This window comes from Urocitellus parryii, chromosome 12, assembly GCF_045843805.1.
Source record: "Urocitellus parryii isolate mUroPar1 chromosome 12, mUroPar1.hap1, whole genome shotgun sequence".
In the NCBI taxonomy this organism is placed as follows: domain Eukaryota; kingdom Metazoa; phylum Chordata; class Mammalia; order Rodentia; family Sciuridae; genus Urocitellus; species Urocitellus parryii.
Window position 1 is genome coordinate 16,255,013 of NC_135542.1, and position 22,017 is coordinate 16,277,029.

Genomic DNA, 22,017 nt, shown 5'->3' on the forward strand with positions numbered 1-22,017 from the left:
TTCTCCAGGTGATGCTTGATTTTTCCTTTCTTCTTTTATCATTGATTTTCAGTTTCATTCCATTATGATCAGATAAGATGCATGGTATTATCTCTACCCCTTTGTATTGTCTAAGAGTTGCCCTGTGACATAGTATATGGTCTATTTTTGAGAAGGTTCCATGTGCTGCTGAGAAAAAAGTGTAGCTACTTGAAGTTGGGTGGTATAGTCTATATATGTCAATTAAGTCTAGGTTGTTAATTATGTTATTGAGTTCTATAGTTTCCTTATTTAACTTTTGTTTGGAAGATCTGTCCAGTGGTGAGAGAGGTGTGTTGAAGTCTCCCATGATTATTGTATGGTGGTCTATTAGACTCTTGAACTTGAGAAGAGTTTGCTTGATGAACACGGCTGCACCATTATTTGGGGCATATATATTTATGATTGTTATGTCTTGTTGGTGTATGGTTCCCTTGAGCAGTATGAAGTGTCCTTCTTTATCCCTTTTGATTGTCTTTGGCTTGAAATCTATTTTATTAGATATGAGTATGGACACTCCTGCTTGTTTCCGCGGTCCATATGAGTGATATGCTTTTTCCCAACCTTTCACCTTCAGTCTATGTATATCTTTTCCTATCAAATGCGTCTCCTGTAGACAGCATATTGTTGGGTCTTGTTTTGTGATCCATTCTACTAGCCTGTGTCTCTTAATTGGTGAGTTTAAGCCATTAACATTTAGGGTTATTATTGAGATGTGGTTTGTTCTTCTATCCATAATTGTTTATTGATGTTACTAAACCTGATTTGTTATCCTCTTTGACTACTTTCCCCCCTTTACTGTCCTACCTCCCATTGTTGGTTATCAATGTTAGTTTCCATTTCCTCTTCCTGTAATGTTTTGCCAAGGATTTTTTGAAGAGATGGTTTTCTAGCTGCGAATTCTTTTAACTTTTGTTTATCGTGGAAGGTTTTAATTTCATCTTCTAACCTGAAGCTTAATTTCGCCGGATACATGATTCTTGGTTGGAGCCCATTGTCTTTCAGTGTTTGAAATATGTTATTCCAGGATCTTCTAGCTTTCAGAGTCTGTGTTGAGAGATCAGCTGTTATCCTGATTGGTTTACCCCTAAATGTAATCTGCTTTCTTTCTCTTGCAGCTTTTAAAATTCTCTCCTTATTCTGTATGTTGGACATCTTCATTATAATGTGTCTAGGTGTGGATCTCTTATGATTTTGCACATTCGGCGTCCTGTAGGCTTCTAGGATTTGGGATTCTGTCTCAATCTTCAATTCTGGGAAGTTTTCTCGTATTATTTCACTGAATAGACTGTTTATTCCTTTGGCATGGAGCTCTGTGCCTTCCTGTATCCCAATGACTCTTAAATTTGGTCTTTTGATATTGTCCCATAATTCTTGGATGTTCTGCTCATGGTTTCTTAGCAGACTTGCTGAGCTGTCTATGTTCTTTTCCAGCTGAAATACTTTGTCTTCATTGTCTGATGTTCTCTCTTCTAAGTGATCTACTCTGCTGGTAGTATTCTCAATTGAGTTTTTAAGTTGGTTTATTGTTTCCTGCATTTCTAGAATTTCTATTTGTTTGTTTTTTATTACTTCTATCTCCCTGTGAAATTGATCTTTTACTTCCTGGATTTGTTTGTCAATGTGATCTTTCATTGTCTGATTTTGCTGTCTCATGTCTTCCTTGAGACTCCAGATCATCTGAAGCATATATATCCTGAACTCTTTATCTGATATTCCATCTGTTGCAGCTATTACCTCTTCTAAAGTTGAGTTGACCTGCATTGCTTGTGGTCCTTTCTTTCCTTGTCTTTTCATACTGCTCGCGTTTCTTTCTGCTTGGTGCAACTGTTGTGTTTTTGAAATTTACCCCCTATTTATTTATGTTGCTCTTGTATAGTTGGAAAGTCTCCCTTGCAGGGTGGGTAGTGGCTGTGCTCCTCCTCTAATTATGGTGGTCTATCTATCACGCTGATCGGTCACAGGTCTGCCCCCCCCTGCGGGCACAGGAGGCGGCTTTGCTCTGCCCCCACTCCAATTGTGGTAACGTAACTACCACGCCCTGGGGTCGTAGGTCCTGATCTGGATGTGGGTGGCGGCTCTGCTGGGTCCCCACTCCAATTGGTGTGACGAGTCTACCACGCTGGCATACTTCTAGGCCGGTGGGTCACAGTTCTGCACAGCCCCCACTCCCAATGGGAGTACCTGACTACCTCTCCAACGGGTCGCTGGGCCCCCTCCGGACCCGGGCGGCGACCCTGCTCCGCCCCCACTCCAACCAGTGTGCCGCAACTGCCTCGGTGTTACGTGTCCACCACTCTGGCAAGCTACCTGGCCTGTCTTGCCAGTGGGCCGCAGGTCTGCCTGCACGCTCTGCACAGCCCCTACTCCAAATGAGGTTACTTGGCTACCGCTTCGCGGGGCCGCTGGTCCTATTCTAGGCGTGGGCGGCTACTCTCTTCAGACCCAGCTGCGTTTGGGGTGTCATGCTACCACGCCGGCGGGTCACTTGGCCTGCTCTGGGTGCAGGTGGAAGCTCCACTCTGCCCCCACAGCACCCAACAGGACCCTGACTGAGAAGCAGACACCGCTGGTTCCCTAGCCTTGGGTCAAAGCAGCTTCGGTAGCCAGAACCCGCCTCTCCTATCTCAATACACTCTCCGCTGGGAGCTGGCTCCAGCGAGCGACCCCCACGGGTTCCCTAGCCCCGGGCCAAAACTGTTCCGGGAGTCAGAACCCAGTCGCCCCTAGCTCAGCGCACGCTCCACTTGGAGCTGGCCTCCACCGGCAGTCTCCGCAGTTTCCTCAGACCTGGGCCAGGTTAGCCCCGGGAACCAGAATCCAGCTGCTCAGTGCCCGGTACACGCCTTGCCAGGCATGAGCCTCTAGGAGTATTCTCCACAAGATCCCCAGTCCCGAGCCTGAGCTAGAAATCTGTCTGCTAGACGCAGGCAACTACCAGCCTGAAATCACCTGTTCCGTCGCTGGATGAGCTGAGATCAATAGAACATGGGGATGATTACATCATCTCTCCGAAATGGCGGCTGCTGTCCTCCTCTGTGGTCCGACCGGTGTCTGGAACCCAACTGGACCGCTTCTCTCCTCTGTCTGAAAGCTGGAACTCAGCACTAAGCGCTGCCAAAGTCCTAGCGCCAAACCGCTAGAGGCAGTTCACAGACTCAGGCCTGCGGAGCCTGGTCTGGCCGCCTCTAAGCCGGCTGGGGGTGGGGTGGGGTGGTAGGAATGTGGATCCTATTGCTGGACCGCCGGAGGCCGTTCACAGACTCAAGCCTGTGGGGCCCAGTCTGGCCGCCGCCCCTGGCCAGCCGGCGGGGTTGTGTCCCTGGTCCGCTTTGCTCCGAACTGGCTGGGGGTGGGGTGGGGTGTTAGGAGTGTGGATCCTAGCACCAAGCCGCTAGAGTCAGTTCGCAGATTCAGGCCTGCGGGGCCCAGTAGGTTCCTATGTTCGCTGCAGTTCAGCGGCGGCCGGCGGGATTGTGTCCCTGATCTGCGATGCACCGAGCCGGCTGGGGGTGGGGTGGTAGGAATGTGGATCCTATCGCTGGACCGCCAGAGGCCGTTCACAGACTCAAGCCTGCGGGGCCCAGTCTGGCCGCCGCCCGTGGCCAGCCCGCGGGGTTGTGTCCCTGGTCCGCTTTGCTCCGAACTGGCTGGGGGTGGGGTGGGGTGTTAGGAGTGTGGATCCTAGCACCAAGCCGCTAGAGTCAGTTCACAGACTCAGGCCTGCGGGGCCCAGTAGGTTCCTATGTTCGCTGCAGTTCAGCGGCGGCCGGCGGGATTGTGTCCCTGATCTGCCTTGCACCGAGCCGGCTGGGGGTGGGGTGGTAGGAATGTGGATCCTATCGCTGGACCGCCAGAGGCCGTTCACAGACTCAAGCCTGCGGGGCCCAGTCTGGCCGCCGCCCGTGGCCAGCCCGCGGGGTTGTGACCCTGGTCCGCTTTGCTCCGAACTGGCTGGGGGTGGGGTGGGGTGTTAGGAGTGTGGATCCTAGCACCAAGCCGCTAGAGTCAGTTCACAGACTCAGGCCTGCGGGGCCCAGTAGGTTCCTATGTTCGCTGCAGTTCAGTGGCGGCCGGCGGGATTGTGTCCCTGATCTGCGATGCACCGAGCCGGCTGGGGGTGGGGTGGTAGGAATGTGGATCCTATCGCTGGACCGCCAGAGGCCGTTCACAGACTCAAGCCTGCGGGGCCCAGTCTGGCCGCCGCCCGTGGCCAGCCCGCGGGGTTGTGTCCCTGGTCCGCTTTGCTCCGAACTGGCTGGGGGTGGGGTGGGGTGTTAGGAGTGTGGATCCTAGCACCAAGCCGCTAGAGTCAGTTCACAGACTCAGGCCTGCGGGGCCCAGTAGGTTCCTATGTTCGCTGCAGTTCAGTGGCGGCCGGCGGGATTGTGTCCCTGATCTGCGATGCACCGAGCCGGCTGGGGGTGGGGTGGTAGGAATGTGGATCCTATCGCTGGACCGCCAGAGGCCGTTCACAGACTCAAGCCTGCGGGGCCCAGTCTGGCCGCCTCCCGTGGCCAGCCCGCGGGGTTGTGTCCCTGGTCCGCTTTGCTCCGAACTGGCTGGGGGTGGGGTGGGGTGTTAGGAGTGTGGATCCTAGCACCAAGCCGCTAGAGTCAGTTCGCAGATTCAGGCCTGCGGGGCCCAGTAGGTTCCTATGTTCGCTGCAGTTCAGTGGCGGCCGGCGGGATTGTGTCCCTGATCTGCGATGCACCGAGCCGGCTGGGGGTGGGGTGGTAGGAATGTGGATCCTATCGCTGGACCGCCAGAGGCCGTTCACAGACTCAAGCCTGCGGGGCCCAGTCTGGCCGCCTCCCGTGGCCAGCCCGCGGGGTTGTGTCCCTGGTCCGCTTTGCTCCGAACTGGCTGGGGGTGGGGTGGGGTGTTAGGAGTGTGGATCCTAGCACCAAGCCGCTAGAGTCAGTTCGCAGATTCAGGCCTGCGGGGCCCAGTAGGTTCCTATGTTCGCTGCAGTTCAGCGGCGGCCGGCGGGATTGTGTCCCTGATCTGCGATGCACCGAGCCGGCTGGGGGTGGGGTGGTAGGAATGTGGATCCTATCGCTGGACCGCCAGAGGCCGTTCACAGACTCAAGCCTGCGGGGCCCAGTCTGGCCGCCGCCCGTGGCCAGCCCGCGGGGTTGTGTCCCTGGTCCGCTTTGCTCCGAACTGGCTGGGGGTGGGGTGGGGTGTTAGGAGTGTGGATCCTAGCACCAAGCCGCTAGAGTCAGTTCACAGACTCAGGCCTGCGGGGCCCAGTAGGTTCCTATGTTCGCTGCAGTTCAGCGGTGGCCGGCGGGATTGTGTCCCTGATCCGCGTTGCGGAGATTCACTCACCTGGGACCAACTGACCCCTCCCACAGACTTACTAGTTATCGGCAGGTCTCCTTTCAGTGGAAAATTGTTAGAAGTTCCTCAGCATGTCCCATGCAAGTGTATTTATGTGTCTCTCTGATCCCGTTACTGCGGAGGTATAGAAAATGCTGCCTGCTCGCCAGCCGCCATGTTGGATCCCCCCGTATTTTATTCTTAAGTTGTGTTTGAAAGTCTTCTGGCTAACATGATGCCCTTCATCTTGGGAGGACACACCTGCTCCTCCAGTTACCTCTGGGATCCTGTGCCAACCGGCTTAGCTGTGAACTTGCCACCTTGTTCCCCCACCTGCCTCCCTCACCTCACCCTGCCCTCTCCGCTCCCTTCAGCCCTCCTTCCTCTCCGCTCCTTGGCTGATGTTCGCTTTTTAAGATATTTACCCGTCAGCTTATAAACTGAAATGAGTTGAATCTTAATAAGACTGTTAAAATCCTGTTTTTTTTTTTTTTTTTTGAAGTCCTGCTGACAGCTGCATGCTCTGTGAATGACAGCTTCTTGCTCCTAGGAGGTGACTGACACATGGATACAGTGGGGATGGACCTTCTCTGTGCAAGGATGTGAGAGGTGCCCTTAAGTCCACCTGAACCATTATGGGCAAGAGCTGGTGCTGGGATCTGCCTGGTCATCCACAGCTGCTATGGCTTAGTAGCCTCCTTCATATAGAAATAAGTGACATCCCCTTAAGATGAAAGGGGAGAGGAAGAGTGCATCTCCCTAAACTTTTGGGGTCCTTTGAGAAAGGGAAAAACAAAAACAGAGGAAGTGGGAACCACGCCGGATCATTTAAGGAGAAATGCTACTTTACCAGATAATTCTAGGGTTCAAGAAGGATCATGCATATCGATGCCTGGGCTGAATCTGAATATTTGCAAACGGTTACTCAGGATAGGGTCAGGAAGAGAAATAAAAACTACAAGTTCCTGAAGTGCTCTGGTTACTGGCACTTGCGGCTGCTCTGCCACCACAGAGCCACAGGGCCTGCTCCCAGGCAGGATTCTCAGCTGGGTAACAGATGAGGAGGTCCGAGCTTGCTGAGCTTGGAGAAGCTCTCCAAAAGGCAGAGAGTCTAAAAGTGACCAAGTCAGGTCTTGAAGGCAGATTATCCAACTGAAATGGCTCATGCATTTTCTGGAAATTTGCTTCATAAAATGGTCAGGAAGCTGATCAATGAACTAAAATAGGCATTTTCTTCTTAAAATAATATGAAAAGCTAACCCCTTTTCCAGAGAGTGAAGAGATGAGACAGAAATGTCAAAAGTGGCTGCTTTATTTTGGGGCAAAACAGAAAAACTTACTGGCTGCTTTTGACCTGAGGGCTTGGGAGACCTTAGCAAAGTGCACTTAGCTACGTAGCCATCCCATCGTTTTCAGGGAGGGTGGATCTCATGCCCTGACTGAATAAGTGGTAGAAAAATGCAATGGATTACTACGTGCCAAACAGAAGGCTAGGCTCCTTCGATGACTTCCTAACTTGGAGATCTTCATACGCTCAGTGTTATCATCCTACTTTACAATGAAGGAAAGAGGTTCAAACACATGGAGCAAGTGACCTTGCTCATGCAGGACAAGTGGCCCTGACATGGTCCTAACCCAGGTGTTCTAACGCCCCCCAACATCATGCTGAAAACACCACAGTGCCTTTGCTGGAGAGACCCTGTTTGCATGGCCGAGATGGCTGGGATTCAGGGTGGCAGGTTCCCTCTGGCAGAGTCCTCAATTTCCATGAGAACCTAAATGTCTGGATGACTCATCTGCTGATGTGTGCCACAATTCTTGGTCTTAAAATAACAAATCTCCATCAGGAGAGCCAGTGCATCTCAGTGTTGCATAAATCCTTTTACAAGGATCACCTGGTATCACTGGCGTGATTTAAATGGACACATGGCTCCTAACAGGGCTTTCCTCCATCTGCTTTGCCCTTTTAGTCCCAGCCAGGAGGGCAGCGACTCACCGCCTGGGCATGTCAAGTAAGAGCTGGGTTGGCTCAGGTGCCTCCCATCTCCACACTCTGCAGCAAATAAGGGACACACCATGTTTCTCATAATAAATTCTCCAGGGCGCTACCTTTTTCCTTTCCCTGAAAGCCCACATCGATGACCAGAGGCTTGTTGTTTCCAACAGACAACCAAGGCCCCATGCTGCCTCCCCCTGGGCCATTCCCTATTATTGTGTGTTTGGAGGCCCAGAAGCTAAATGGACACACCAGGATCTATCCGAGATGTCCCTTCTCCCACCCAAACAAGCTCGGGTGCCCTTCTCCTTCCCGGTGGAGAGCACACAGAGCCCTCTCGTTTTTCCTTGGTTGGCTTCTCCAGGCCGCCTGCAGGCAGGATCCTGGGCTCCTCCAACAGACCCAACCAGGCTCTTAAAGGGCAGAGTCCGGGATTCTCCATTTTCAGAAAGTGTTTGATGCTGAAGCCCTTAAAGTTCAAGCTAGGAAGGTCAGTAGTGAACACCAGGCTCCTTAAACTCGAAGCTTCGGTTTCCTCTAGGAGAAAACAGAGATAAGCAGAGAGCCTGCCTCACGGGTGAGAGTGAGGATCAAATGAGATTATCGCCCATGCAGCACCTGGCAGAGAGCCTGGCTCTCACTCAGCTGGTAGAGGCCCTAGAGGCACAGCCTCCCCTGCTACTGAAAAGCTGAAGCACTTCCCTACCGCCGCTGATTCTTTTCAGTCCCTTTCCCCATCCAGGCCCCTCTCAGGGACCCCTCAGAGTTCCCAGCTATACAGCAACTAAAGGGTTAATGCCCAACACAGCAGGGGAGCCTCCTGACAAGGGTGGGTGGTTACAGTTCTTCCAAGGTGACCTCCATATGCCCAAAAAGTGACACTCAGGTGACCATGCCAGGAGGAACGCTGCCCAGCCTCCACACAGGGCTCCGTGGCTGCACATCTGACTGCTCAGGACATCCCCTGGCCTCTCCTTGTCCTCCTCCAGCTCTGACCCATTCTGACTATATTACTGGACTGTCAACTCGGTCTCTGTCTCGTGTCCTTTTCCCGCTGCGAGCCCATGTTTTTATTCAACTTTTCTGGAGTTGCACATCAGGGTTCAGAGTTGACTTTTTGGCTTTTCTCACTACAGATTGGCTTTAGCTTCCAGAATAGGCTTTGCATAGCATCTTCAGGTGTCTGTGCCTGTCCCCAGACACCTGTCCCTAACCCGAATACTTGCTGGACTCAGATGTTGAGTCCCTCCTATCTTGGCTTGACTTACCCCATTGCTCCCTGAGCTCCAAGTTCTAATTATGAAAAAGATGGGCATGCTTGACGGGCAGGGAGCCACAGCAGGGAAATGGGAGGGAGAGGCAGAGGACCCAGAGGCCTCCACAGCCAGACACTGGCAGGCACTGAGCCTGGTGGGGCAGGTTGCTGGAGTTCCATGCTCACTCACTCCATGAGGTCACAGAGTATGTCTAACGCCAGCTTGGGGCCTAGGACCCAGCAAGCAGTCAGATAAAGCACAGAGGAAAGAGCGAATGATATGGAAATGGAACAGTGGAATGAATGAACCAAAAGGGAAACGGAAGAAGCAAGTTTGGGGTGGTGGAAGGTGGAATAAAGGATCTGATTTTAGACAACACACTGTGTGCTCAGAAGTACTGATTTCCAAAGGTCTGCCTTTTCTCTGGCCAGGTGCACAGTAGGTGGTACCTGCCCTCCCCTTCACAGGATGGAATGGCCACATGACATGCTTTAGCCAATGCAATATTAAGAAAATTTAAGAGGTTACATGACCTCTGCTACTTCCTCATCCCATAAGTGAACACAAGCAATGAGACAAATCCTGAATACCTACAGCACAGGTCCCTCTGGACCCCCTGCCCACACCACCCTGGAGACTCACCTGTGTTGTAGCCCCTCCCAAGGGCTGGCCACGGGCGGTGATTTTTCCACAGGTTTCCAAGGTACCAGTCACTCTGGTTCTCTACCAAGCCCAGGACCTGCTGACCTGTAAACAGAGAATACAAAGGCTTAGGAGGACCACAGCATCAGGACCAGTGAGGACTACTGATCACAGGGATCAACGGTGACAGGTCATCATTACCATAGCTTCCGTTCACGGGGCGGTCTCCTAAGTACCACATACCGACCTACCTGTTCAGTCTGAGTTAACGCATGTTATCCTTGCCACCAGGCACCTGATTTATTATTCCCCATTTCATGGAGGAAAGACTGCATCCCAGAGCAGTGCAGGACTCTGTGCAAGGTTACCCAGGTTATCTGTGACCTAGCCCGAATCCACGGCTATTCATTCACTCACATAAGGAAGCGTGTTCATTCCAGAAATCATGGGACACACTAGTCTTCAATCATTCCAAGTCCAATATTTCCCACTGTGTATTAATTGATCTGTTTTCTGAGCATGGACCAAGATGGTTTTCTCCTATCAGAGAGGAGGGAATGATCCGTGGTTGGAGAGATGAGACCAAGGAAAAGAGCCACCTTGTGATCAGCTGCTTACGATGGTTTTGTGCTCAAACTCATTGCTTCCTCCAAAATAGATTTATTGTGGCTGCCTAGCAAAGCTCCTGCTCAGCATGCACAGGCCCTGGGAGTGATACTCAGCACCATCAATAAACAAACAAACAAAACACAAATAAATAAATCCATGTCTTCTGTCAACAAGAATCACATCCACATAGGAGTGTAGTCTAGAGGGATGATTGCACCTGGGTGCCCAGAGCTGGGCTGTGACATTGGTCTTGTCTCTGTGGCACCTCAGCTTCTCAGGTGGGTGGGGCTTGCAGTGCATCTCTTAGGATGCTGATGCCGGGGTGTGGGTGGGAGCCAGTCACTGGGCCCTCCACATAGGCCTCCTTTAGATGAATCTGGCCTGCCACTTGCAGATGGCATTCTCTAAGAATTGTCATCAACATCATTTGACCGACTGGGAGAGTGGATTTCACAATTCCTGCAGGAGCTTGGGTATAATTAATTACATATTACCTGACTGCAGGTCTTCTTGACTGAGTGCATTATTGCTTACCTCTGTGACAAAAGTTTGAGGTAGGCATCATGCATTGATGTTTTATAGAAAGGGAAACTGAAACAAAGAGTTTAAGGAACTTGCTAAAAGTTGCACATTGAATCATCACTGTCTTCCACAACCGGCTGAAGTCTTCCGAAGGGCAATTTCTTAGGATGCTGGCCAATCTGAGAAATAACAAAGAACTCTCTGACCCAAGGAAAGCCTGCTGCATGTTCAGAAAACACAGGGGTCCTTGTGGAATACCATGCTGGGTGATATAGGGCCTCCTTGGTAGGATGACACCTCCCTGAGATGACGGTGTGTGGGTTTGGTGTAATTTATTTGAACAATTTATTGGGCTCCTATCTAAATCATCACCTTAGCACAAATACATAAACTAGAGGCATGGGAAAAATACTGCCGCCCGCCCACTTTGTCATTGTGCCTGATCATATCCAAAACTTGTAGAATCCCTCAGAAAAATGCATCCCCAATTCAGGGAGGGCAAGCACCAATCAATTCCACATGAACTAACTAGGTTTGGGATGTGTGTGCAAAACGGTTAGATAGACCTAGAAGGAAAGCCTGGTGTCCTTAGCTCAGGGGCAGTGTCCGCGATGACCAGCTGCAGACCTCACTTAGTAACTGTGGATCACAAAGGGGTGCTTGGGAGAGATGACTCTCGATGGCTAAGGAGCCCAGGTTGGTATCACAATGGTTTTAGGGGCCCCGGTTGGTATTACCTGTTCTTCTGGCATGTTAAAATGTGTCATACATGAAGAACTGAAGAAAGGGAATGAGCTTTCACTGAATTAAGGGTGGCCAACTGAATCCCAGCTAAGGACATCTTCAGACATCAGAATCCAAATTCTGTATTGTTGCACCCCCCCACATTGATTTGGAGTCTCAATCTTCTTCCTCAAATCCTCCACTAGCCACACTTCATTCCTGCCAAAAGGAAAATATGTTTTTTCTAGCTTGTGTGGTCACCTCTCTCTTGCTTATTTAGCTGGCCCTGGGCAGGAACTGTCCTTGCCCCTGCCAAACCCTGCCCACAGTTCTTCTGTGGCTTGTCTCTAGCTTTGATGCCCCACGAACAACCAAGTTCCTTTATCTTTGACCACATGAGGTGACAGACATCTCTACCCAGTACTTCCTGTGGGTATTTTTATCTTCAGGTGACTCAGGCCCTTTAAAGGACCAAGTGGGCAGTATTGAGGCCCAGTGACACCCTATTTGTTAAATATCCATCTCCTGCACTGGTCTACAAGGCAAGGATTGCAGAGTATCTGACACACAGTAGGTGTTTAGCCTCTGTCTGCTACTAAGACATTAGTAGAATCACTAAGTAGCTACTCATTCGGGTGGGAAAACCCCTCTCAACCGGGATGAGGCTAATGTTGGGGTGTGTTGTCTTCAGCAGTTCAGCCTCCCCGTGCCCCCAACCTCAACACATTGTCCATTCTGTGAGCTCAAGCCTCTGCCTCCCCATGTTGAAAACTGCAAAGACAAGGCAGCAGTGTGAAGCACAGCACTTCCATCGGCTGCTCGGCTGAGGCTTGAATTCCAGGTCTCACCCTCCAGAGAAGGAAGAATCTGCAGGGACACCCCGAAGTCCCGGCATTGCCAAGATGAAGATTCAAAGCTCTCCATCTGTACCTGGGCTGCCTTCATGGCAGCCCATAATCTTTTCACATTAAAAAAATCCTTATTTAGTAACACAATGGTTATAATTTTAATATCCATCGGTTGAGGAAAAACAAAACAATCAACTGCCACTAAGATTTCATTTTGCTCTTTTAAATGGATGCATTTGCTGCTATATCAATTATTAAAACAGGAATGAGGAGAAGCAATTTTCCTTAGTCTCAACAGTGTGGAGTTCTGTGTGTGGGTTAATGGATTCCCTGAGTGATCCGCTCAGTGCCTCCCCCAGGCAGAGGTATCTGTGGACAGAGGACCCGAGGAGCAGCCCGGCTGGGGGCCAGGGGTGCAGAGTCCGGGGTCAGACTTTGTTTCCCATTCTCGCTCTGACATTTTGCTTGCTGTGCAGCCTTGAGGAAACCCCCTAACCTCTCTCTGCCTGCTGTATAACTTATGTCTGTTCCAATGTGTTGAGTGCTTACGGTACTGGGTGGAACACATTAAGCAGACATAACTGGTCGCTATTTATAAATATCATTGTCCAAGCTAACCGGCCAGCTTCTGAAAGCCAGCGAGCCCCTAGCCATGCAGCTTTCTTTGGCGGTCACCCAGCCCAATTAGGCCATGGCAAAGCTTTGTTTCTCCAAGTGTGGTTTGGAGGCCACGTGCTTCAGAAAGAACGGAGGCTCTGTTCAGAACCAGTCAGGGCCACAACCTAGAGGTTAGTAGTTATCAGGAGGTTGCTTCCTTGGATTCTCTAGTTTCTGGAGGGGGGATTTCCTGGCCTCTGCTGCTGAACCCTTCTCTCCCCATTGGTGCGGATGAGGCTGCCTGACTGGTGAACTTCAGAAAAGTTATACAGCTTCGCTTCCTCTTCCATCCCTTCTTCTGGGAGCTGGAGAGTTGCAGAGAGCTTGCCATCAATCTGCTCTTCCATCATGTGGGTTTATAGGGCAGGTTTCCTCCTGTGAGGACCTCAGCATGCTCGGCATGTCCCAGGAGGGGTTGGGGGAAGTGCAACTCTGGGCTCTGGGTTTAGGAGGATCCATTGTGGATGCATGGCCGAGTCTTCCAGTTTCACCATATTTCAATAAATATGGTGACATTTTGCTCTTGCTCCTCTAAGTTGGGCGGTATCTGTATATGTGAGCGTGGGTTTAGCGCCCTATATTCATTCCTATAGACCCCAACACTCATGAACATGAATTCTGATCCTGAGACTAGTTAGTAATTGGCACTAAAAACCCAAACCCATGGGTAATTTAGATGAGTGTCAAAGTTTGGGAATAACTGATGGAGAGGTCTGGAAGCTCTGTCTGCCTTCCTCAAAGGTCAGGTTCACCTGTGCGTCACTGGCACAAGATAAACTCAAGTGGTGTCTAAATCCAGCCTATAAACCAGCAATATTCAGGAGGGGGGTGGTCTCCAGTGCTATACTTCTTGAACACAACAAAATAGTGAAGAAAATGAATGTCATGTTCAGACTACCAGGTTTGAATCCTGGCTCCTCCGCTTACTAGCTGCATGTCTCTGGGTATGCTATTTAACCTGTCTGTGTCTGTTTCTTCATTCCTTTGTAAAGTGGAGTTGATAAGGGTACATAGGGCCGGAATTAGTTGCAGTTGTTTTTCCTCCAGGCACAAGTTAATTTGTGAAAGTGAAGCTGTGTTCTTTGCTTTTTCAAACCACTACCAATGAATGCCTGGAGGCTGGAGTCGTGTTCACTTGCAGTTAGCATGACCCTCAGAATCCCTAGTCCTCCGCTCGGTTCCATGTATGACTCCTCACCCTCCCGTGCAGACCTCCAAGCTCCCAACTTCCCCACAGCTTTTCTGGTAAGGGTGCCGTGCAGCAGACATCCAGCATCGAGGTCCCCTCTGCTCCCTTGTCACAGTACAGATGAGACAGCCATCCAAGCTCATGGGCCTGGTGGCATCCAAATCCTGATCTCCAGAGACCCGAGTCCAAAGGCTCAACCTTGATCTTGCACATCCTCAGCCTGCCATCCCGTTAGGAAGGAAACCTCGGGGATTCCTGGGGAGATGCCCTGGGTGCCACCGTGCGAGGACCGGCTCAGCATTGTGCACCTCCCACCTCGTCTCCTTAGGAGTCATTACAATAAAACACCGTGACTAACAGAAAAGGCTTTGTCATTGTTTCCCGAGCTGGCCCTGTGGTTATGATTGACTGCGCTGCTCTCTGTCTCCCTTACTCTCGGCACAAGTTAACTTATGAAAATGAAGCCGTCTCCGCTGCTTATTCATACATCACCACTAACAGCCAGACAGGAGAACAAGCCCGGTATTCTGCGGGGCCCTGGTGTCGGTGTCACCAGCCGGATGGCTGCAGGCCGGGAACTCCCCTCTCTCCTTCCTTCTGCAGGTTTTGGCTCAAGGCAGGGCTCCTGCTGTTCAGGAGGCAGAGGATGCTGCTCCCACCTGGAGCAACTGGTGTGGGAAGGTCAGGCGGAGCTGGTTCATTGGGTGGGAGAAGGCAGGAACCGAAGGATGGGGTTTAAACTCAGGCAGGACAGGCTGCAGCCCCAGGTCTGTGACTAGGAGACAACCACTCTAACTCTGAGTTTCTTTACAAAAGGCTAAGAATCAAACCTCTCCTCACCTCTGAAATGAATATGCAGATCAAATAGGATAATACATGCAGAGCACCTGGCTCATGGTAGATGCTCAAGACCTTCTTTTCCTCTTTGGATTGTCACTGTTCACACTGTCTACGTTTTCCTATTCAGGAGCTAAGGTTAGCCGTGTAAACTGGACTATGCAAACTTCAGCCTCACTGTCCCCTTCCCTGCCCTGCTGTCCCCTGTCCATACTCCACTCTGCCTTTCTGAGTCTTTAGCTTCTGTGATGCCAATGTCCCTGGGAACATTCCTGCCGGCCTCCTTCCTGGGGCTCCCCTCTCTACGTCCCCTTCCTCCCGGTGAACACGGACTCCAGAGCTTGGTTCCCTTCCTTCTTGCTCTACATTTCATCCATGGACGGCGGAATCTGCTGCAGTGGCTTCATTCAGAGAGCACCAATTGGAAGGTAATTGCCAATCTGCACCCCAAGCCCAGGCTTCGTTTCCTACCCTCTTGTTCTTAAAGGCTTCTGTGGGCTCACTGTTTCCTTTTGGCCGTTTCACAGTGATTTTCAATTTGACCTAAGCAGGACCAAATTCAGAATCATGTCCTCTTCGGCTCTCTGAGCCCTGCCTGGCCTGCTGAATGGCGCACCGAGGTCTGACTTGCCTGTGGAGCCCAAAGACTTTGAATCCATCTTGACACCACTCTCTTCCCATTCTTCACACCCACCTACAACCAGATCCTCGGATTTTACCTATGAGTATTTCTGGAATTCATCCCCTCCCCTGCTCAGCCATGTCCTTTTTCTCTCCCTTTCTGGGGTCCCTTAGCAGATGTCCCCAGTCACCTTCCCCTCTGGGTAGCTCTTCACCATTCCATTCTGCTTACTGAGCCACAGAAATATTTTGAAAGTATACACTGGATGGTTTGCCTTCTTGATTAAAATGCTTAAATGTGCTTGTAATCTCAGCAGCTCAGGAGGTTGAGGCAGGAAGTTCTAAGCAACTCAGTGAGACCCTGTCTCTAAATAAAATATAAAACAGGGTTGGGGATGTGGCTCAGTGGTAAAGTGCCCCCAAGTTCAATCCCCAGTACCCCCCCTCCCCGCCTGCACCAAAAAGTGCTTAAATGCTCCTGGAGTCCAGTATAGCGTGGATGAATGAATGAAGGAAAGGTGAATCTTTTGCCCAACCCACCGCCCAGCCCATCAGTAACTGGTGGGCTCTATCTCAATGGAAGGGAAGTGGTGGTGTGTCAGCTGCCCTGTCCAGTACTACGCCAGAGATAGGCAGCTCCTGCCTCATCTGTAGGACGCCTAAAGAGCTGTCTCCTTTGTTCCACCCCCAGGAAAGTTCCTGGGTATAGAGAAAGGCTGCCTATCAAAACAACTGTGCTAATAAAACCAAGCGAATATTAAAATATTAAAACCACAAGCTGTCCTGAGTCTCACCGAGACCCACCAATGCCCTCCCAACCTCATATTTATTCTAATAAGCTATTTTCAACTAGAAAAGCCTTTAAACACACCATTCAGTGCGTGTCTGAGCGAGGGATGTCTATAATAAGAAAAACATAGAGTATCATATCGCCATTTACTAAACATCCTGAAAGAGCTGCTACACAGCCCCAGGTGCCCTGGCTAGTCGGTGCAGAATAATAAAACATCTCCTGAGAAGATGCACACAAAAGGGCATTTAAACAACCCTGAATAGATTGAAAGGGACCATTTCTGAACTCGCCTGTCTCACAGCTCCTACTTGGACAATTCAGCTGCAGCTCAATGCACTCTGGGGTAACAGACACCTAGAGGAGTTTCGAAGGTTTTAGTCATGACTCTGGAAACTTCTACTTCCACAGATGCAGCCGATGAGGGCAGGGAGGGGTTTAGGGACCCGGGGTCCATGGAACTACGAGGACTCTGACTCTGACTTTGAGCTCAGGCTTCCTTTCGTCTCTGCTTCTCAAATGTGGCGGCCGCTTCTTTCTTTGAATATTAGCGCTAATTCTTGCCTGGTTCAAAGTCCAGTGGTCATGCACAGCACAGGAACTTCTGAGCCAGCTTGGAGTTCTCCACTTCCCTCATGTGTGAGAGGCTGATGGCTACTGTGTCACAGGCTGCAGTGGGACTCTCAACTAGGTTCATGTACCCTGGTTTATACAGCATGTCCCCGGGAGGGAGCCTGGGTTTCCATTGGTAAGGAAGCAACCCCACCCCACCTTAGACCTCTGCCAGCCCTGATTTTCCATGGAGAAAAAGCATCCCCCCTTGCTGACGTCGGTGAATGAGACCTAATCCCTCTGAGAGGAATTAGATTCCGTGTCCCTCAGAGAGGCTGAGTGAGTGAAGATGAAAAGAAGATTAGATTTTGCTTACGATGAGCAGGCCAGACAGAGCCCGGAGAGGTCACCAGAACACACAGGAGCTGCCTTTCTGAGGAGAAGCTTCCAAACACTGGATGATTCTAGAAGAGGCTGCAGGATTCTGCCCTCATCCAGCAGGACATGCTGAGTCCCTTCTCTGCATGAGGCTCTGTGCCAACCACCAGGGACACAGTAGTGATGAAGACAGACCCAGTCTCTGTCCTTCTGGACCGATTCTCCAGAGAGCTTCTCCCAGAGCCTGGATGCCATCTTCCAGGTCTCACCTCAAATCTCACTGAAGCAGAGACTATCTGAGTAGCCTGGCAGTTTCATCTTTAACAATAGCCTCATGGAGTCTGATGCATTCCGGCTTGGGGATCTTTCTGGGTAGGTGTCACCTGTCAGGTACTGCAGAAGGAGGCGGGGACTGTCCACAGAGCAGACAGGAACATGGTGACCTCAATGCTCCCTTCCAAACTCACTGTGAGTTTTCTTAATCCTATGCCCATGATGAGTTTCTCAGTGTCCCCTCCTGCTGGACAATCTCACAGGTGTTCTTGTACGTGTGGACGGCTTCCCTGGAGGGGACCGGGCTTCCCAGGGCAGGTGGCTCTCTGTGAGTCCCTGGCCCAGGCCTTGGAATAGGCGCTGTCCATGAACCATCTCAGAAATGCCTCGAGGGCCCCCAGGAGGCAGGCACTGCCCTGATTTCTAACCTCCAGAAAAGAAGCTGAGGTCTGGAGAAGTAAAATCTCTGGTCAAGGCCAAGGGGCTAGGAGGCCTGGAGCGGAGTCTTGTAGTCCCAGCACCGTGCTGTAGAAGTCTCCATCCATTCAGGGTTAGAAATCATCTGAAATGGAAATGTTTCTCTCTCCTGGGAAAGGGCTACAGTGGTGCCAATATGGGGAGGGGTCCAGGGACATAGGCACGATGAGGAGAAGGGCACATTTGACCACCCCCCTGTTCCGCCCTTTAATCCCACTTGGGGCTGCAGAAAAGACCCTTTGGAAAGTTCTCGTTACCCACTGGGGAGCAGAGAGTTTAATTTCCTGAAGCAGTAATCCCAGGGCACTGAGAGGAGAGCACATCCTGCCCCAGGGCACCTCAGGAGAACAGCAAAGGAAGCCCTGAGACTCAGAGAGGAGTCTGCCATCCAACATAGGTCCAGATAATGAGCATCTGCCAAGATCCAAGAACAAGGCTCCCACCCTACCCTCAAGACTTCCCTGGGTGGGCCTGAAACTTAATTTGTGGCTTAAAAACGCCTGCTCAATCTCAAATAACGATTTTTCTCTTCTTCCTCCTGTGATCGTTGGTCTTTGGAAATGGGAAAAACTAAAAAAGGAATGCCGAGCTGCTGGGCTTCCTTCCAAGGCTGCTTTTATCACACTGAGTCCCAGAGCGCGTGGCTGCCATCACCTCAGAGCGCGGCCTCCGTCAGGGAAGCGAAGCTGGACTCTGTCCAGTACACCTCTATCTGTGCTTTTTGGATCTCTCTTTTTTAAAAACACAATGTGTTGGCATCTTCCAGAACTCTACTCGCAGGCACTCCTCTGCCTTACCAGCAATGGTCAAGGAGAGCAAACTTTGCATTTTTCCTATTGGGGTTGCAGAGAAGGTCCTTATTTGCAGGATTATGAGGCCAGTATTTTAAATTCTGGCTTTTCCAATTACTAACTGCAACCTGCACCCAACTGCTTGATGTTTAAACTTAGTTTTTATTTCTTTATAATGATTAATAATAAGATTCACCCTATGTCTAATATATTGAGAGCAAAATGAGATGTAAATTGTCAAATATTGTTGAATTCTGATGGAGTAATATTATTAGCCAGCATTTCTGGGTCTTTAAGTAGTAGATACTTAATTGCTTTTACTGCACATGTATTCATCTCATCAAGAGGTTAGCCAAGGTGTGGAGAAAAGCTGGGCCTCACTGTTCATGGAAAGCTCCAGTACTAGGCTCTAGGAGGGACCCTGGGAGACATGACCACAGACAGGCTATCCTTCTCCCCAGGAACAGCGTGCTTCCCAAGGGCCACAGTGCACACCACCACACAGGTGGGTTGAATGGTGTGTTCTAACACAGGTGTGCTAACAGGGCTGACTCAGGACACTGTGTACAGAGGGTCTTTATATGGTTAAAATATCACACCTAGAAAAAGAATCAGTAATCTCTAGAAATGAAGAGCTAGAATGGGTGTGTATCTAGACCTGGCTTCCTTCAGGACCCAAAGGTCCACAGGCAAGCACTCCAATACACTAACCACTGGGGTCAAGAGCTGGGTTCTGTAGCAAGGCCCGTCCAGAGGGAGCCCGCTGACCACACTCTCTACAAGCCTGCTCTCTGCTGTCCTCCTTGGAGAGAAAGCTCCCTTTGTAAACCAATGGCAACACACCTACGGCAGCAAAGAGTCCTCCCCTGGTGTGGCCTTAGGTCACCCACAGTCAAGTGGCGTCAAACCAACAATAACAATGCACGACACTTGGCCTTTTAATAGTTTGATGTCCTTTCTGATGGAGACTAAATGGGGAGTCCAAGTTTAGGGTAGAAAACAATTCTGTCCGGCAAAGTCGCAGAGATGGGGGTGGGCGGCAGTGAGGGGGAGCCAAAGCGGGAATACAATGGCCTGTGGGAACCACTAAGCAAAGATTGACCGCTCAGCTGCAGAAATATCCTTAACAAAGAGCCAGAGCTGGAGCTCCAACAGAAATCCATCCATTCATTTGTTCATCACTTGTTACCCACCCATCCATCTATCCGTCCACACGCCCCTTCATGCATGCGCCCATCCATGCACGTGCCCATCCATCCACACACCTGTCCATCCAGCAGGTATTTGTGGAGTGTTAACTAGATGCCAAGCACTGTTCCAGGCTCTGAGTTGTAAAAAACGACAAAAAACACTCAAAAAACTAAGTGTCTGTCTCATGAGCACTTTCATTCTAGTGGAGATCGAGATCACAAACAGATACAGGATAAAACACAAGTGGCCACAGAAGATCCTGGGAAGAAAGCAGATGAAGGGGCAGAGAGGACGGGGTGCAGCGGCCAGTGGTCCCCACACAAGCAGGGCTTCGGGAAGCAAAACTGAGGTGGCACTTCAAGAGAAAGGGCAAGTACCTCTTGCTCAGAGGAGGGCCAGCTGAGAAGAGAATGGCAGATGAACAGAGGGGCCCAGTGCTGAGGCCTCCAGGAAAGGACGAGGGCAGCCCTGGTGCACCTGTCCAGGGGAGATGGCCACACACAAGCGCTGTGGCCACGGACCCCATCTGGAAATGGTCACCAGTCTAGCAGTGAGTGGCAGAGGACGTCCCCCTGGGATGACGGCTATTCCTGATTCAGGCCTCAAGGCCACTTGAGAGTGAAGAGGTAGCCAGTAGGGACACGAGGTGGAAAATGACAGAAGAGCATTTCAGAGTCTTCAAAAGGAGGAGAGATGCCCATCTCCAGGACAGGAACAGAAACAAGCAATGAGAAACCTGTACTCTGGGCCAGGCCCAGTTGTTTGGAGTCCTGAATCTGCACTTTAGGGAAACAAGACATTCCTATGAAATGATTCCAAAAGCACTTTTGAATTCTGACTCCAGGATCCCACAGTCAATTATTTCAAAGCTGCTTAAGACCTCAACATGATCACCAGTCCCCTGGGGACCCCAAGTTTCCCACAGACACAGGACTCTGTCCTACCTTATTTGATGAATCAATACTGCCTATTTGGGGTGCACTGAATTTTTCGTAGAGACAGGCCGACTTTGGACATATCATCATCCATATCATCATCTTAATAGTTTTGAAACAAAGTTTTTGGTATGCCTGTGGCTTCCACATCCATGCCTCGTCAAAGTGTGGAACAATCCTAAGCATCTTATAAAGCCCTTTTCGCTTTTTGCCTTTGTTCTTGATCTTTTCCATTTCAATTAACTTTCTCTTGAAGTGTCACTGGATGAAAGATATCACAGAAATGGCAGAACCTGTTAGAAATGCAACCTTTTAGCTCCCAAGAGAGTCTAATTCCATTTCACTTATGCAAGTTTTGACTGATGGTGACCCAGTATCTTAAGTGTAAGTCTCCTCATGATGAATCGTTTTAAAGAGCTTGATCGTGGAGGCAACCACAGCTCTGAGCTAATAGAACTCAACATGCCACTCGGTCACCTTCTGCAGCTTTGGAAGAATGTGCCAGGTGTGAATGAAGACGTTCAGTAGGGGGCATAGACAAAGACCTGGACTGGGAACAGGAGATCTGTTCAAGGAGAATAAGATTCTGCAGCTCACAAAACCGGGCTGTGCAGTAGCTCTCTGACCTGGACATTTGCAATTTGACAACTTCTGTAGCTATCACCAGAGCTAGGCACTAGGGCCAATGTGTGTCAACTTTTTTCCTTCACTAATGGAAGGCAGGCACTTGTCTGGCATTGCTAAAGATTTAAGAACAAACGTATTTAAAAATAAACTTAATAACAACCTTTCTGCATGTAATTGTTATTAACTCAAAAAATACTTAATCGATATCTATTAAGCATAATGGATGATTCCTGCTAAATAAAAAGTAAGTAAGACATAATGACCTCGAAAACACTGCAGAGAAGCAAGCACAGGAGACACTTATGAATCATCTTGCAAAAGATAATTCTTGGCAACTGACGGGGCCAGAGGAAGACCTCAAAAGACAGGTGTGTTTGTCTTGGCTCTTCAAGGACAGGTAAGAATGTAGAGGCAAGGTAGGAGGTCGCAGGCCACTTAAGCTGAGGCAGCATCAGGCCAGGCTGAGAAGCGATTGTGGGAAAGAAGTGCATGGTTCAGAAAGGCGGCCACTTACCCAAACACATGATCCTGGTTCAGTGACTCATCTTGGCCACTGGCCACAGGTATAATCTTGTAGAATCCTTGCCTTCTGAGTTTGGGCTGCTCTGTTTCAAATGGGGCTGATAAAACTGACTTGCAGTTTGTTATAAGGAGAACGGGTCACATTGGTAAAGGGTCGGACGTGGTGCCTGACGCTACAAGCTTGTCCAATAGGTGAGCTTCGAGTTATCACTATCGTTAAAAGAAACTGAATTCAAAA

The 22,017-nt window shown here is 50.1% G+C and overlaps 1 protein-coding gene across 1 annotated transcript in view; it reads right to left on the reverse strand.

Moving 5' to 3' along the window:
* LOC144249582 (xylosyl- and glucuronyltransferase LARGE1-like) overlaps positions 1–22,017 on the reverse strand; it is a 298,477-nt gene that overhangs the window by 146,242 nt on the left and 130,218 nt on the right. The window contains exon 4 of the mRNA XM_077791696.1: positions 9,238–9,342. Coding sequence (XP_077647822.1) covers positions 9,238–9,342 — 105 coding nt within the window. The remainder of the gene's footprint in view (positions 1–9,237; positions 9,343–22,017) is intronic.